Genomic DNA, 15,970 nt, shown 5'->3' on the forward strand with positions numbered 1-15,970 from the left:
GTTTCCCCTGATTTTGGTATCTTATAGTATTACCATGGGATCTGGCAAAATGAAGAACTCGACACTGGAACATCACAACCCCAGACTTTGGTCAGATGCCATCAGTTTTCCCACTAATGTCCTGTTTCTGTTCCAGGGTCCAAAGAAGCGTATCACATGGCATTTAGTACAAATTTTTTTTAACTAAAATATTACATGTTAAAAAAATTGCATCAGAATGTGCCTGTCCCTCTGTCTCGTGGCAGAGGCCACCTTCCAGAGACAGGTGTGTGCAGACATGCACAGTACACACACGCTCTTAAAACCAGGGCAGGAGCAAATACTGTTTCACACGTAATATAACCTGGGGATTGCTCCACCAGCGCGTTCTTTTAAATAGCTCTGTGATACCGCATTGTATGGATGTACCGTTCTTTATCCCCTATTGATAGATCTTTAAGTCTCTTTCCAATATTTTGATGTTTTTAAAAACAATGCAAAGACTGTGTTTGTAAACCCATGAGTGCATGCGTGGGATAAATGAACAGGCGTGGAAGAGCCGGGTCATGCGATTCTACTCCTGGGTATTTATCTGACACCGACACTGTATTCGCAGTGTCTGTCTAGCACAAATGCAAGGAGGACGTGCAATTTCAACTCTGACAGATGCTGCCAAATTGCTCTGAAGAGGCTGCGCCACTGTATCCTCCTGCCAGCAATGCATGAGAATGAACAGCTTTCACCTTACTGCTCTGTGAATCATAACGTCAATTTTGAGAGAAGCCTTAAATCACCCATCCACCTGCCTCACTGACAACTCAAGGGCTGCTTCCTGTACAAAGGCTTTCCTGAAACCCTCCCACTTCCTAACTCTGTCCAACATCTCAGATGCTAAAATCAAGTCAGGAGCCAGAAGCACGTTACTACACATTTGTTTACGCAACCATCTCCATTATCTCCCTCTAATGAGGCCCAAAGCTCTTCAAGGGAAGAGATCTCCAGCTTTATGTTTCCAGTATCTATTTAGCATAGCACCTGGCACTGAGGTATTTTGAAAACATGGAACGAACTGACACCTGCATCTTTGGCATTAATGAGGCTGAGCGGGAATCTGCCGACTCTCAGGTCCTCGGGTGCCCAACCTGAAGCCTCTGGCGCATGCAGCAGCCTGCAAATCAGGGGTTGGGGAGGGAGAGGGCAGAACACAGCATGGTGCCCGCATGGCTAGGAAGCATCCTCCAGTATGTCCTACAAGCACTTTCAAACGCCTATATGCACTGCTGTGAGTACAATGCACATTTATTTAAAAGCTTCACTGACTCTTCTTGTCATTCCTTATTTCTCAATAAATGGATACTGAAAACACAGCTGGTATTACAGAGCCATCTCTGAAATATTTTTAGAAGAATGCAGAGAACACCTTCGTGACCTGAGAATAGGCAAGGATTTCTTAAACAGGAGCCCCAAAATGCTAACCATAAGGAAAAATAAGGATAAATTGGATGACATTAAGATTAAAAGCTCCAATTTACTAAAGGAGTTGATTCAAAAATGCAAGTCAATGGACTTTCTTGGTGGCGCAGTGCTTAAGAATCCGCCTGCCAATGCAGGGGACACGGGTTCGAGCCCTGGTCTGGGAAGATCCCACATGCCGCGGAGCAACAAAGCCCATGTGCCACAACTACTAAGCCTGCGCTCTAGAGCCCACGAGCCACAACTACTGAGCCCGCGTGCCTAGAGCCCGTGCTCCGCAACAAGAGAAGCCACTGCAATGAGAAGCCCGCACACCGCAACGAATAGTAGCCCCCGTTCGCTGCAACTAGAGAAAGCCTATGCACAGCAATAAAGACCCAACACAGCCATAAATAAATGAATAAACAAACAAATTAATTAATTAATTTAAAAAAATGAAAGCCAAGGCACACAGTGCATCTCTCTAATAGACATAATCAACAACGGACTCATAGTCAAAATAAACTATAAACACTAAGATAAAGGCAGATAAACCCAGCAGGAAAATAGGCAAAACTACACAAAAGAGGATATCTAGATATCATAAAAATGTAAACAGACATCGGAAAGGTGCTCGACTTCATTCACTGCCATTGGTGCAGGTCACTACCCTGCCCCTCCGCGTCGGAGTGACTGGGGTTCGCAGACCCCACTGGTGTCCGTGCCAATATAACCACCCTGAAGACTGTTTGACAGTAAACTTGTGCTCAACGCACGCATACCTGAAGACTCAGCCATCCTTCTCCTGGGTATAAACAGACCCAAGAAAAATGTGTACCTGTCGTGTACATGTTGGACATGAAGCAGAATGTTCACAGAGGTTCTACTTGTCAAAGCTCGAAACTGGACATAACTACCCAAACGCCTATCCACACTGTGAGTATTCCTCGCCGCGCCCACCCTAGCACACACACTCCATGTCGATGAGGATGAATCGCGCACGAATCTACCAAATGTGACGTAGAGCTAAAGACGCCAGACACAAGAGAGTAAACCCAGCATGTTTTAAAAAGCATAAAATATAAAAACAGGCAAAACAAGAAGAGTTAGTGGTCAGGATGGTGCCTCCCTGGGTGGGGAGTGGGGGAGGAAGGCTGCTGGGACGCTGCTGGGTCTTGGAGTGAGTGCCGATTACAGGAGTCTACACAGTCCGTGAACATGCCTGGAGCTTTATACTTCTGATATGAGCACTTCTCAGCATGTATATTAGACTTTAATAAAAAGCTAGCAAACCAGGCACTGTGCTAATGCAATTTTACAACAGCCCAGTAAATAATAAACTCAATTTACATCTCCTTAAATTTTTCTAATCTTTTTGAACATATATTTTTTATTTTTCACAGTTAAAATGAGTATGTACAGGCTAGTTTTTATACAGGAATTTTCATTATTGGTATAGTTCACCACCTTCCTGTTTTTTAATACTGCTGGAGTAAAGAACACTTTATAAAGAAATAGTGATAATTTTAGCACTCATGACACCACACACTTAGATATTTCAGCTTGAACTGTGAAAAATTCCCGCCTGGCTTCACGCTGCCTTTCAAGAATGCATCTGGGTAACTGCTGTTTACAATCTAGGAAAACGATAACTATCGTGACTCTTCAACGCTGGAAGGAAAGGGCTGGACTAGAGCTTGCACACCAGCCTCTACCAGCCGCCCCAGGGAGCAGATGGGCCTGGCAGGCCTGCACAGGGTTCTGAAAATATTTGAATAAGTGGCCAGATTTAAAGAGTGTGACATGTTACATAAAATTCAGATCTCTGGTTCTCGGAACAAACTAAAAACATCAAAAAATAATAACACCGAAAATAACCCCAACAATTGAGCAGCCAAGGGCCTAAATCCCAGTGCGGTTCACCTGCTGGAGCTGGGCCTGCCCTTGCAAGCTGTCAGGGTCACCAGGGCTTTCTGCAGCCCCCCAGGTCTCAGCCTGCTCCTCTGTTGGGCCGTCCCTGCCTGGCCCCGGTGGCTCCTCCTCTACATGTTGGCCAAGGGCCCTTCCACTTCTCTCAGACCTCCCCCAAAGGATGGATCTTAATGAATAAGTTCACTGTGCTTTGCTGGCTTTCTCCTGTCCTCCAAAGGGAAGTCTGACCTGTTCAGTTAACATGAACCCCAGGGCTCTGCACACCTGCTCTGTCAGGTCTCAGCTTCAGTATCACCTCCTCAGAGAAGCCTTCCCCGACCACTTGCAGAAAACTCTTTCACTTCATCCTATGTTATTTTCTTCCTATCACTGCTCATCATCTGAAAGGACCTCACTTATTTGTGTGTTCATTGTCTCTCCCACAGTGGAACGTGCACCCCAGGACAGCAGACCCCATCTTGTTCGCTGCTGCCTCCCCCGAGCCTGGAACAGTTCTCAATGAATATACTGATGAATTTGAATGAAATGAATAAACAGATACAATCTGTAGAGGATCCCAAAGGTACGCAGCAGCCTCTCTCCTATCTAGTGTCATCCTATTAACACTACTGGAAAGGGAAAGAGGAGGGGTGGGAAAAACTGGTCTTACGTTTCACTAGCGAGTACCTAGTATTAATTTTTGAGGGCTTTCTTATAGTGGAATTACACACGCATTTCATTTCCCTTTATTTATTTTGTTCATTTTCAATGACTCTGGACAACTAACTGAAACACATTTAAAGAGAGAAAGAGGGAGAGATGACAGCTTCTAGGACCTCTAGGCCCTGCACATTCTTTATTCAGTAGCAACATTCTTTCTAGAAGGGCTACAGTCATCAGGCAGCAGCTCTCCAGCACTTACAGCATGATATGAAAACCCACCGTCACTCTTAAATTCTCAAATCTCATTCCACTGAGAACAGTATCAGAGACTACACCACTCTACGTAAGGAGAAAATTCTACTCGGCAAGATAATTCTGTTTTAAGTTGCTCTGCACAGAGGAAACCCATAAGGCACAGAGATACTCACTAATTTCTATAAAGAGTTCGTTTATGTTTATCGCGTTTTTTGCGCTGGTCTCTACAAAAATTGCATGGATGGAGTCGGCGTAGTCCTTAGCATCTCTCTCCATGACCTCTCTGGAAGGCAACGAATTGCAAATCAGAAATTCTGCCCATCAAGAGCTTAATGTGATCCCCACCTACCCAGTAATTAACCAGATTTATGATGATAGAGGATGTCAGGAATGGCTGGTGAATGAGCCCTGGCACCGTGGTCCTCCCAATTACACCACTTCTACGGTTAAAGAAAACAGAACAGAACAGAATAGAACTCGGGACTACTAGCAATGCATCCAATGGAATGGCCAGAGAATCACCGGGGTTTCTTTTCCCCTCAAAGTAGAGCCCTTGCTTGGGGAATCGTGGAAGTGGTCCAGAGAAATTTCCAATAAACGTGCTTTCCTTAAAATATCCTTCCCCATTCAGGTATCCTATGTTATGAGAGCTGAGGGCTACACTAATCCCAGATAATGTCAACTATGACGCAAATGACGTTTAAATATATTACACACCTGTCTCGATATATAATCTAATTAGCTCCAAATGTCTGAACTCTTAAATTTTAGTTTGAAACTTCAGGACTCCAACCAAACAACAAAAAGGAATTTTTCAATGTCAGAGATAAAATAAAAGCAAGATTCTTACATTGGCTATTGCTCTGTAAGAAAAGGAACACATAATCAGCACTGTAATCTCCTGTTCTAATAACTTACCTTACGTCGATAAGATCACACTTATTTCCTGCAATGGCAACTACAATATTGGGTGGGCCGTGCTGTCGAAGCTCTTTTACCCAATTCTTTAATGTTGAAAATGTCTCCTGTAACACAGAGGAGGAAAGCAACTGGAGATATAAGCAACCAAAACAGAGTTTTCAAAATAGTCTAAAGAAAACGGTATGTAAGTCTTACTTCTTTTGTGATATCATAAACAATTATAGCTGCAGCCGAGCCGCGATAGTACATCGGCGCTAAGGCACGAAACTGCAGAGAAGAGGAAAAAATAAAAAACAAAATTGGGAAAACTGGTTAAATATGTTTTTTACTAGACTTTTAACCCCATTACCCCTGCACAAAAGGTAATCCTTCTCTTAATCCAAAGAAGATGACATGATGTTTTAAAGCAAATGAACCAGTAATTACCAAAGGCAAAACCTTTTAATGTAACACTGAAATGCCTCTCAGAAGGTAGTTTAGAATACATTTTTATAGGAATTAAATATGGTGCTATAAACAATTGTTTCAGCTAAAAAGGCTTTTTAATTGAACTCAATGTTATAATTCCCAAATTCATTTGTTCAATAGTCCTTTAAACGTTGGCTTCCCAAACTATCAAAGAGATAAAAATAATGCTGTAAATAGTTCTCCAGAGAAGTGGCTGCATTTGGGTGTTGAAAAGATAACGCTGTAATCTAAATGCTGATTGTGCTACAGAGATGAGCACACATTTACATTCACCACTTGGATGAGCCTGTAACTCGCTTTTTTGGTAACTTCCACACATGTGGCAGTTCCCAAATGCAGGTACATATCTCATTTCATTTACATGAATTTAACTCTGTGTGCAGGGCTCCTTCCCACCAATCACCTCCCTGCCCCAATACAATAGGGAGGGAAGAGAAGGAAAGGGAGAATAATAACAATTTAAACAGCGAGGCTGATTTAGTGGGCCATTTCTCGTGATAGAGTGTGAGATGGAAAATGGGAAGCTCTCTCTCCAGTCAACCCTGGTTCCTGGGCATCTGTGTGAGAACCTTGCTCAGTGAATGTGATGCCAGTGTTGAAAGACAAGACTCTTATCTACGCTTGACCTTTGTCTTACACCCTGACTTTGAAACCTGATCCCTACATATGATGTGAGAGATACCACTGGACTCCCCTCTGGGTCTCTGTTCTGTGGCTTCCCCGCAAAACACAGGTAGGAACTGTCGTCAGAAGTGAGCATCTGAATACATTCCATATACAGAATTACAGACTCCACAACTTCTTAACCAATGACTTAAACTTTGGCTTTTAAACTTTCATGCTAATTTGAGTTTTATAAATGAAAGTAAAATTATGACTGTAGACTCCATGAGGAAGAGAGCATGTCTGTTTAGTACCCCATTTTATCTCTGGGCCAGGTGCCTGGCACACTGTAGTAAGGCAGAAAGAAGTGGGGAATAAGGGAATAAGAACTGTTTAGGTGCAGGAGGAGGTCAAACTAAATGCCAAACCCAGATGACCATCCATGTGAAGTTTTACTAGTCTCAGTGCGAAAGATCCCTGCTGCTGGGGTCAAAGCCGGATAACTTCCAATATAATATGTTAAGTTTTAGAGAAGAAAAAAAACCACTAATAATAAAACCTGTAAGCAACTTTAAGGAAACCAGATTATTAGGTAGAAAAGATTCTGGACTGTCTTTCATGCGGTGAGAGTCACAGGAGCAAAGGCAACGATATTAGCTTTCATTTTTGATGCGTTATTCTGGCAACATGCTTTACAAGATTGTTGGTTTTTTGGCTTTGTTTTCTTTGTTTTTTGCATTTAAATTTGTAAGGTAAAATTCATTTAGAGAAGTGCAAAGATCTTAAGTTTGATAAAAGGTCTTAAGTTTTGGTAAAACAACAAATGTGTATGTGTACAACCACGTAAACACCATCCCACTGAGATATAAAACGTTTGTATCAACATGGAAAGTTCCCTAATGCTCTTCTTTTCACGCCCCTTCTTTATCCTTGAATATCCAAGTCTATTTTATTGATATTGATATAACCACAATGGTTTTCTCTTGCTTAAGATCCGCATAGAATATCCTCTTCCATTCTCTTATTTTCAAGCAATCTCTGGGTTTACATTTAAGGGAATCCTTTTATAACCAGCACATTGTTAGATCCTGACTTTTGATCCAATCTGACAACCTCTGCCTTTTAAGTGGAATGTTTAGTTCCTTTACATTTAATGTACTTACCGATATATTTGGTTTTTACTAATATTAGGTCTACCATTTGCTGTTTGCTTTATATTTGTTCCATTAAAAAAAAGAAAACCCTGTTCTTCCTTTCTTCCCTTCTTTTGCATTAACTATTTTTTAGTATTCAATTTTAACTTATTAATTTGTCCATTGACTTTTCAGTTATACCTTCCTGTATTACTTTTTAAGTGGCTGCTCTTGTAACTACAATATACATTCCTCACAGTTGACGTAGAGTTTAAAATGCACCACCTCGGGCTTCCCTGGTGGCGCAGTGGTTGAGAGTCCGCCTGCCGATGCAGGGGACGCAGGTTCGTGCCCCGGTCCGGGAAGATCCCACATGCCGCGGAGCGGCTGGGCTCGTGAGCCATGGCCGCTGAGCCTGCGCGTCCGGAGCCTGTGCTCCGCAACGGGAGAGGCCACAGTGGTGAGAGGCCCGCGTACCGCAAAAAAAAAAAAAAAAAAAAAAAAGCACCACCTCATGTAAAAGATCAGAACCTTGCAAGATTTGTTTTATCCCACTGTCCTTTGTGCTACTGTCAAATATTTTAAAGCTATGTGATGACCCACACAATCCAATATTATAATTTTTGCATTAAATAGCCAGTCGTCTCTTAAATAAGAAAAAAGACAGATTTTTATATTTACTGTTTCTAGTGGTTATTATTTCTTCCTATGGATCTGAGTTACCATCTAGTGTCATTTCCTCTAGCCCGAGAACCATTCTGGGACCGCTGCTGCTAAATCCTCTCTGTTTTTCTTCTTCTAACAGTGTCATGACTTTGACTTCATATTTTAAAGATAATTTTGGCACTTTAAAGATACACTGCTCCACTGTCTCCTGGCCTCCACTGACTCCGTGGGAAGCTGGCCCTCATTCATACTGTTGTGTCCCGCACATAATGTGTCTATACTATTATCTCTGGCTGCTTTCAAGATCTGTCTCTTTAACTTTGGTTTTCAGCAGTTTGATTATGATGGAACTAGATGTGGTTTTCTTTGTACCTATGAGTCTGCTAAACTTTTGGATTTGTGAGTTGATATATTCCACAAAATTTGGGAAATTTTCAGCCATTATTTCTCAAAATATCTTTTCTTTCTGTCTCCTTCCCCTCTTTTTACAACTTCTGGGTCTCAAGTTACACATATGTTAGATTGTTTGAATTTGTCCCTATGGTACTAAGACTATGTTCCTATTCTTCCACTCTTTGTTCTTTTGTTTTGTCACTTACCCAGTGGACTTTTCATCTTAAATACTACAGTTTTCAGTTTTAGCATTTCCGTCTGATTATTAGTTGCCATTCTGTGTAAGATTCCCCATCTGTAGTTAAGTAGATTATGACTACTTTTCCTAAAAAAAAAAAAAAAAAAAAAAGACTACTTTTCCTTTAAATCTCTGAACATTTCCAAACCATCTGGTTTCCATTATCTTCTCTGAAGAGTGTTAAAACACTGGCTAATCACCCTGAGATTGGTTTTACACATGGTTAGGGTGGGTCTACTTGGGTCTCTACTCTTAAGACATGGCCCTTCAGAAGTTTCAAGGGAAGCCCAACGTGTTTATCAACTCCCTCGAACAGGGCAGGACTGGACTTTCCTGTGATGAGCAGCAGCTGAATCTCTGCTCTGTCTTGTCACTCCTCCAGCTGTTGGCTTCTGTTGGGTCTCTCAGTGTCGCCCCTGTGCAGTCACAATCTGGGGGTTAAGCAAAGCCTTGAAGGGAATTTACAAGCAGATTTTGGGGGCTTCCCTCCTTGTTGGATCCATCTTTTCTGGGATTTGCCTCCTTCTTTCCCAGCTGCTCTAGCAACCTTAAACTCTGTCCTCAAATACTGCAAGCTAAAAAGACAGCCTTTCTGCGGGAGTCCTAGCTACCCTGTGCTGCATGGTCTGGGGAGCGCCCTCTGGGGAAAAGCCATGAAAATGTGAGTCTCACTCAATGTCGTTCCCTTTTCAGTCCCCAGACTGCATCTGGTTGCTTGGCAGTACCTTCAGAGAGTTGTTTAATGTTCTGTCCAGAGTTTATACATAATAGTTCTCTGTGGGAGGGTTAGTCTGTTACAAGCCACTCTACCATCACTGACACTGAAACTCTTTCCATGTCCTTTTGGTGTAAAGAAAGAAGGCGGCAGCTTAAAAAGAGACTAAAGGGACGTCCGCACAGCTCTGCTCCCAATCTGGCTCTAGATCAGGGGTTGGCAAACTTTTTCTGGAAGGGGCTAGGCAGTAAACATTTGGGCCTTGTGGGTCATATGATCTCTGTCGCAACTCCTCAGCTCCATTACGGAAGCGGAAGCGTGGAAGTAGCCATAGACAATACGTAAACAAATAAGCACGGCTGTGCTCTGATAAAGCGGGAAGCGAGCTGCATTTGGCCTGTGGGCCACAGTGTGGACCCTGGCTCTAGGTATTACGCCACTACACGTTTTCCTGATTTCAGACACGAGAACAACTCTTATGTGGCTCCTGTGACAGTGGATGAGTCCCTGTCTTCCTGGTGCTCTGCCCTCTAGAAACAGCCATTAGGAGAAACCACAGTAAGATTCAGGGACATAAACCTTCAAGGACTGGATGCAGTGTCTATTAGACTTTGGTTAGAAGCTTTCTTTTACATGATCACAGACAGATGGCAAGTAATTGAAATGCTGCTGCTACAGTTACGGTGCATTTCTGATATGGACTTGAGGTGCATGTCTGAGCAGGGGCTGGGTCTGTCTCCATGCTTCTGCAGGAGTCCCTGTTAGTGAAGGGTGATTGGTGGGAAAAGATCACTTAAAACGAATTCATTTAGGATAGCAAATAGGAATGAAAAGGTTTGACAAAGGCTCTATCTTGAGAAAAAAAATTATGAAAACGAGTTTCATTTTATCTGATATTAGAAAAAACTTAGGTTCATTATTGCAACCAGGAGCTAGTTTCCTGAATGAACGCTGAGTCAGAGTTGATGGTAACTTGACTGATTCCTTTGACAACACCATATGCTGGCCCAATATGGTATCTATCTTTCATTTCATGTTCGCCCTTCCTAGTCCTATCATAAAAAAGGAATTTTTACAAGATATTTGAGGACTCCAACAGTTTTCCCCAGGCCTCTCAACCTTCTGATACACAAATCATTACCTTCTGAAGCACTTATGTCATCATTCTGATCAGCAGTGCTCTCCTCACTTAATGGAACAAACCCCTCACCGTCCATGGCTTTGCATGACATCTGCGAAGTGCTCCAAAATCACTTTCATTGACTTAATGAAATTACTTTGCAACCAACTGTCACTGGACCATCAGAAAGATGACCCATCTGTGAAAACGCGAGGGTTAAGTGGGGAGGATGTTTGAATGGTCAGTTCATCATAAAGGGGTGCCATTTTACGATGACTTTTGGTTCCATAATAAATGTCATTACTACAGAGAGCTGAATAATAAATATGCAAATATCGGAAGTGTATAATTTGAGGCATGCAATACTCACATGGTGAAACTAGGCAGAGGATCTATTCCTCCTTACCTGTGCCAAAGTAGGGCTGACAATCAACTGATCTAAATCCACTGGCATCAATACTGTGTGCCAGGGGCTGAGCGCACAGACATGAGGACGGTCCCTGCCCCCAAGGAGCTCACAGTCTTACAGAAGATAAACAAGTAAGGAACCGGGGGACAATCCCACGGATGTGGGCAATCGCAAAGACTGTTCAGGATCCGAAGAGATACACTAAAGAGTTCAGCTGCTAACTGGTCCTCCCAATATCTGAGCGTCAACCCCAGGTCAGGCTCTGTGCTGGGCCCTGGGAATACGACCCCGTGGTCCCGGCTCTCACAGTTTACAGTCTGTGGGGACAGCCTGTCAGGAAGAGTGTGTAGACAGGTATCTAATTACAACTTGGAATGAGGGTCCTGAGGGAAATGAATAAAGGACAGTGACGGAGAATGAGCTGGGGTCATGCTTAGGTGCAGAGGGGTTAGGGAAAACTGTGACGGTGTGACACTGAACTTGAGACGAAAAGGCTGGTAAGGAGCCAGCTGGCCAGGCTCCGAGTAGAGGGAAGAGAGATTTCCAGTATGAGAAACAGCGTGTGTGAAGGCCTGGTTCTGGAGAGTCTGAGGAACTGAGCGGAGGCAGCGGGCTGGAGCTCAGCAGGTGAGAGCGTGGACGGACCGGGAGGGCCCTGGAGAACAGGTGGAACAGGCCATGCAGGGCTGTGCAGGCCAGTGGGCAGGGCGTGGCTCCCAGGAGAGGGGCAGTGGGCAGTCACTGAAGGGCAGTAAGTGGGAGGATAAGGTACTAAGTGGGGCTGGGAAGGGGGTAGGCAGGAAGACCAGTTCAAAGGTGAAAGGAATTCTCAGGTGAGAGTTAAAGGTGGTGCAGAGCAGAGAGCTGGCAGTGGAGACAGGGAGAACCGAGCGGATCTGAGGTGCATTGAGAAGCCGGAGCCGTCGGGACATGCGGTCTCGCCGACGTGGCAGGCTGACGGGGAGGGGGTCAAGGAGAGCCTCCGCGTTCACGCCTGAGCACAGCGGGCACGTGGCCACCTGAGGACTGCAGGGGTGGTGAGGAAAGCTCCCTGGGCGACATGAGACGCGAGCTCTGAAGGCTGAGCATGGCGCTCTCTAGGCTAACGGTGGGAGGGAGGGTATTCTGAGCAGAGGGAACGGCAAGCCATGGGTATGAGGGTGTGGACTGGCCTGGCGCACTGCAGAAGCCTATGCAGTTTGGTCTTGGAGGGTGAACTGGTGGAAGGAGGTGAAGGTGGAGAGTCAGGCCGAGGTTGGCACGGTCCGGGCCCTAAAGGCCGTGCCCAGGACAAGCGGGAAGGACAAGCTCACGCATGCGCCCTGGAGGATCCTCACAGCGTTTCAAGCAGCCTGTGATGAGCTGTCAGACGCTTCGCTCTTCTTAAACCCTGTGATCCGGCAACAACCAGCTGGCGCGAGGGCTCACTGCAGGCACCCCTCTCCTGAGGGTCTCCTCGGCGCGGCGCTCTGATGGGCGGGCCTTCCGGGCCCACTGGGCTCACCTACATTCCCTGCGCGAGCCCCTGGATGGTTCAGTGATCTAGCTCCAGGTAGGGGTGAGGCAGATTTGCATCTCAGGGCAACTACTCTTGGTGCAGAATCAATTAGAAATGGGGAAACGAGAGGCATGCAGACCAGCTAATTACAAAACTTCACAGAATCCTGCTTTTATGGTAGCAGTAAGAGAGACGCATAAACCCTTGTGTTGTTCTTTTTTTATGTTCTGGAAAGATGTTACATATCACCATGTCTACCAGGACGGGCTCTGATTCAAAGCATAATGGAATCTATATCATAGCATGTGCTTTATAATGAGGGTTTCGCTGTGTCATCAAATATATGGGAGGGGGTAACCGAAACTTGGGATTCAGTGAAAGGGCACATATATTACTTGTACGAAGAGCCACGAGTTCGTGGCTAATAGGCTAGATGCCAGGGCTGTGGCAATGGTTATATTCAGGAACACTGTGTGGCAAGCAGCCCTTCTGAAGGACAGCAGAGTGACGGTTAGCAAAAGCCTATCCCCACTGGAGACGCACAGCCCAAACAACATAGGAGCAGCGGGGACCGGAGACTTAGCAGATGCATCTAAGATGAGGAAATGGACACAAGGTGTGATATCCAGCATTAAAAAAACAGAAGAAACCAAACAGAGCAAACTTTAGACATTAAATCTGTACAAAATGTATGCTGTCTACGTCTAGGACAACAGTAATGGTTTGTTGGGTTTTCCTCCACGTGTCTGTGATGATTCTTGTCAGGTTTTATACCGTTTGCGGTATCTATGACGTCTCAGATAAGACTGTGAGGACAGACTATGTCTCCTGATTACTTCTTCTATAAGAGCTTAACGTAGCACTGTGTATCCATCACATGTTCTTGTTTTGATAATACTGTTTGAAAACAAAAGTAAACAGCAGCTGAATAATGGGGTAGCTGCCAGACACACCTCAACAGGGAAATGAGACTCCGGGCCCAGAGGGGAAATGAGGTGGCAGCAGCGTCTGGTCCCCTCCCCACCTTCCCACCCCGTCCGATTTGGGCGGGCTTTGCCAAATGCCATTCTGCACGGTGATGCCGCGCTCCCGGCCCCAGCTCTGGTCCAGGCCCTTCCTGAGGCAGACGACCACCCTGGACAACTTCATCATCCGGCGTTTATTAAGCACCTATCGCACGGCACTGTGTTAGCTCATCCATTTCACTTAAATCTCAAACTTTATATGCTGTAAAGTTCCCTCCTTAGCTTTTAAAAGGCGACTATAAATGAGATGTGCTTAACTCTCCCTTTCTACCATTAATTCTTTTATATCTTTGCTAGAGGATGGAGCCCAAATTACACACAATACTCTGAGCAGGGTTTTATCAGACCTGTTACTCAGCGTTTAATTGAAGACACTAAAAAGTATAAAAATGTCCTCAGTGCCCATATCACTTTCTCCATCGGTGGACTCTGTGGTTCCAACTGAAAAGAGAAAGGCTGGCCCCCGCAACTGGAAAGACTTGTCTCCAGCGCAGAGAAGCGAGGTGAGCGACGTGAAATGACAGGAACCGGCGGTTCTGTTGGAGCTTTAATTTGGGCCTCAGAAAAACACATAGCGAATTAAAGAGTGACTTACTCGTTCTTGTCCAGCCGTATCCCAGATTAGGAATTTATGCAGCTCATTCTGGTACTGGACGGTCTTGGTCATAAAAGATGCCCTGTAAAGAGAGACCTAAATGATCAGAACACAATTATTTAGAGCGCGTCGCCAGCCCCAGTGGGAACCACCACCTAGACTTCACGTTCAAACTCCTGCTCCACACTACATGCTAATCGGGGTCCTCTCTGGAGTATTTACGAGCTGCTCAGATGCTGGCTGCACATTCTGTGTCAAAATAAAGTGTCAGGCATATCTGCCCAACACAAAGGAAGGGTTCTTTGGCTTGTGGCTGCCTGAGCTCCATATCAAAAGAACCAAGAGATAATTTGATAATCCAGATATTAGCCTCCCTTGTAATACACAGAAGCTGTTCTTTAAAAAGATGGCACCGTGGGAAAACTTTTGTAAAAAAAACTGTGTCCAGGAAATCAGTGTGCTTATAAGCATTAGGCCATTTAGGTCTGTCCTCACCCATTCCTAAACCACATGACCACATACAGAGCTAGTGTAACACTAGAGTTAATAAAACTAAGATGCCAAACAAGAAGCAGGAAGACAGCTGGTACCTCTGTGCTTCAGCAACAAAGCAGTCCCTGGGTGGTCCTGATGGGCCACATCAGGCCTCAGGGGCCGCCCCAGCCCTCCATGGGGAAAGGAATGCTGATGTGCTCTCTGTGAGGTGCCACTCTGCCCAGAGGCCCGTGAAGGCAGGGGCTGGGGGTGTCTCATGCTTTCTGGAGAATCTGTGAGGGGCTGTGGTGGCCCAGAACACACGCCTGGACCCTCTAGGGGCTCCTGGCTAAAGGTTCAGAAGTCCTGCCCTGGGCCTGTGCTCGGCTCCAATGCTACCCTCTCCTCCCCATCTCACCCAGGAAGCTCCCTCCTGGGAAGCCCTTTCTCTCCCAGTCTCCTCAGTGCATCCGAGTCTGGCTCAAGAACCCAGAGATGATTATGTCTTCCTTCCCACTGAATAAGCCTTCTGGGGCCGAGGGTCAAGTTGTACTCTTGGAGTCATAGCCTAATCATCCTAATCAGACAACCAACTCGATGGCTAGACATTTTCAAATGTGCTGGATCTGAAATATCCTTGAGATTCAAGTTACAGATACATAATTTTCAAGAAAGTTCAAGCTGAAATCGATAGAATGACGTTCTGAAGTATTACTGAGCTTAGATAAGTATCAGAATCCTAGGTTTAAAAACTTAAACTCTGATACAATGAATTCCTAGTAATATTTATATAAATTTATGGTTTAGCAAGCAGCCACCAAAGCAGTGGCTGTGATGAGGAAGGGGGAGTGAGGCGGGAAGCAAGGTCACATTTATTGGGCCGCGGCTCCTTGGTGCCTCCTTAAGGGGCGTCTACCCCGTGCTGCCCTCAGTAAAGTGCTTTGGGCACAGGAGGTGCTCAATAAATGCTTATCATGCCAGGAACTTCTGGCAACTCAGCATGATTAAATCAAGATATGCACCATGATTTCTCACTTAGGAAAGATCTAAGCATTCAAAAAGCCTTATTTATTGTGAAGATTAAATGATATGATGTATGTGGAAGCGCTTTGCAAATTGTAAAGTATTATCCCTATACAAAATATTATTACTATTGTTATTATTGTTATTTAAAGGCAGCTGCAGGAAATGTTTTAGTTTAGACTCTGCAATTAGTCCTAAGAGCATGCAACTCAACTCTCCATCAATTATGGCTGTGGTGTTAGCTGTAAGAGTGACAACAGACACCTGTTAACAGAGCCACTGCATCCAACACATCCAACAAGAGAAGAACAAGAGAAGAACAAGAGAGAAATATGTTTTAAGTAGAGAAAAAGCTGAGAAAGATATATACAACAATTAAAAGGAAACGTTTCATTATCAAATCTGAATTCACTGAAATCCAACCAACCT

The 15,970-nt window shown here is 44.6% G+C and overlaps 1 protein-coding gene across 2 annotated transcripts in view; it reads right to left on the minus strand.

Annotated features, from left to right (window-relative positions):
• RAB22A (RAB22A, member RAS oncogene family) overlaps window positions 1-15,970 on the minus strand; it is a 52,706-nt gene that overhangs the window by 7,289 nt on the left and 29,447 nt on the right. For both annotated transcript variants that reach the window (XM_060122756.1, XM_060122757.1), the window contains 4 exons: window positions 14,045-14,126; window positions 5,377-5,448; window positions 5,179-5,285; window positions 4,434-4,543 (listed from right to left, as the gene is read on the minus strand). In XM_060122756.1, the coding sequence (XP_059978739.1) occupies window positions 4,434-4,543; window positions 5,179-5,285; window positions 5,377-5,448; window positions 14,045-14,126 (371 nt within the window). The remainder of the gene's footprint in view (window positions 1-4,433; window positions 4,544-5,178; window positions 5,286-5,376; window positions 5,449-14,044; window positions 14,127-15,970) is intronic.

This window comes from Lagenorhynchus albirostris, chromosome 15 (genome assembly GCF_949774975.1).
Source record: "Lagenorhynchus albirostris chromosome 15, mLagAlb1.1, whole genome shotgun sequence".
Taxonomy (NCBI): domain Eukaryota; kingdom Metazoa; phylum Chordata; class Mammalia; order Artiodactyla; family Delphinidae; genus Lagenorhynchus; species Lagenorhynchus albirostris.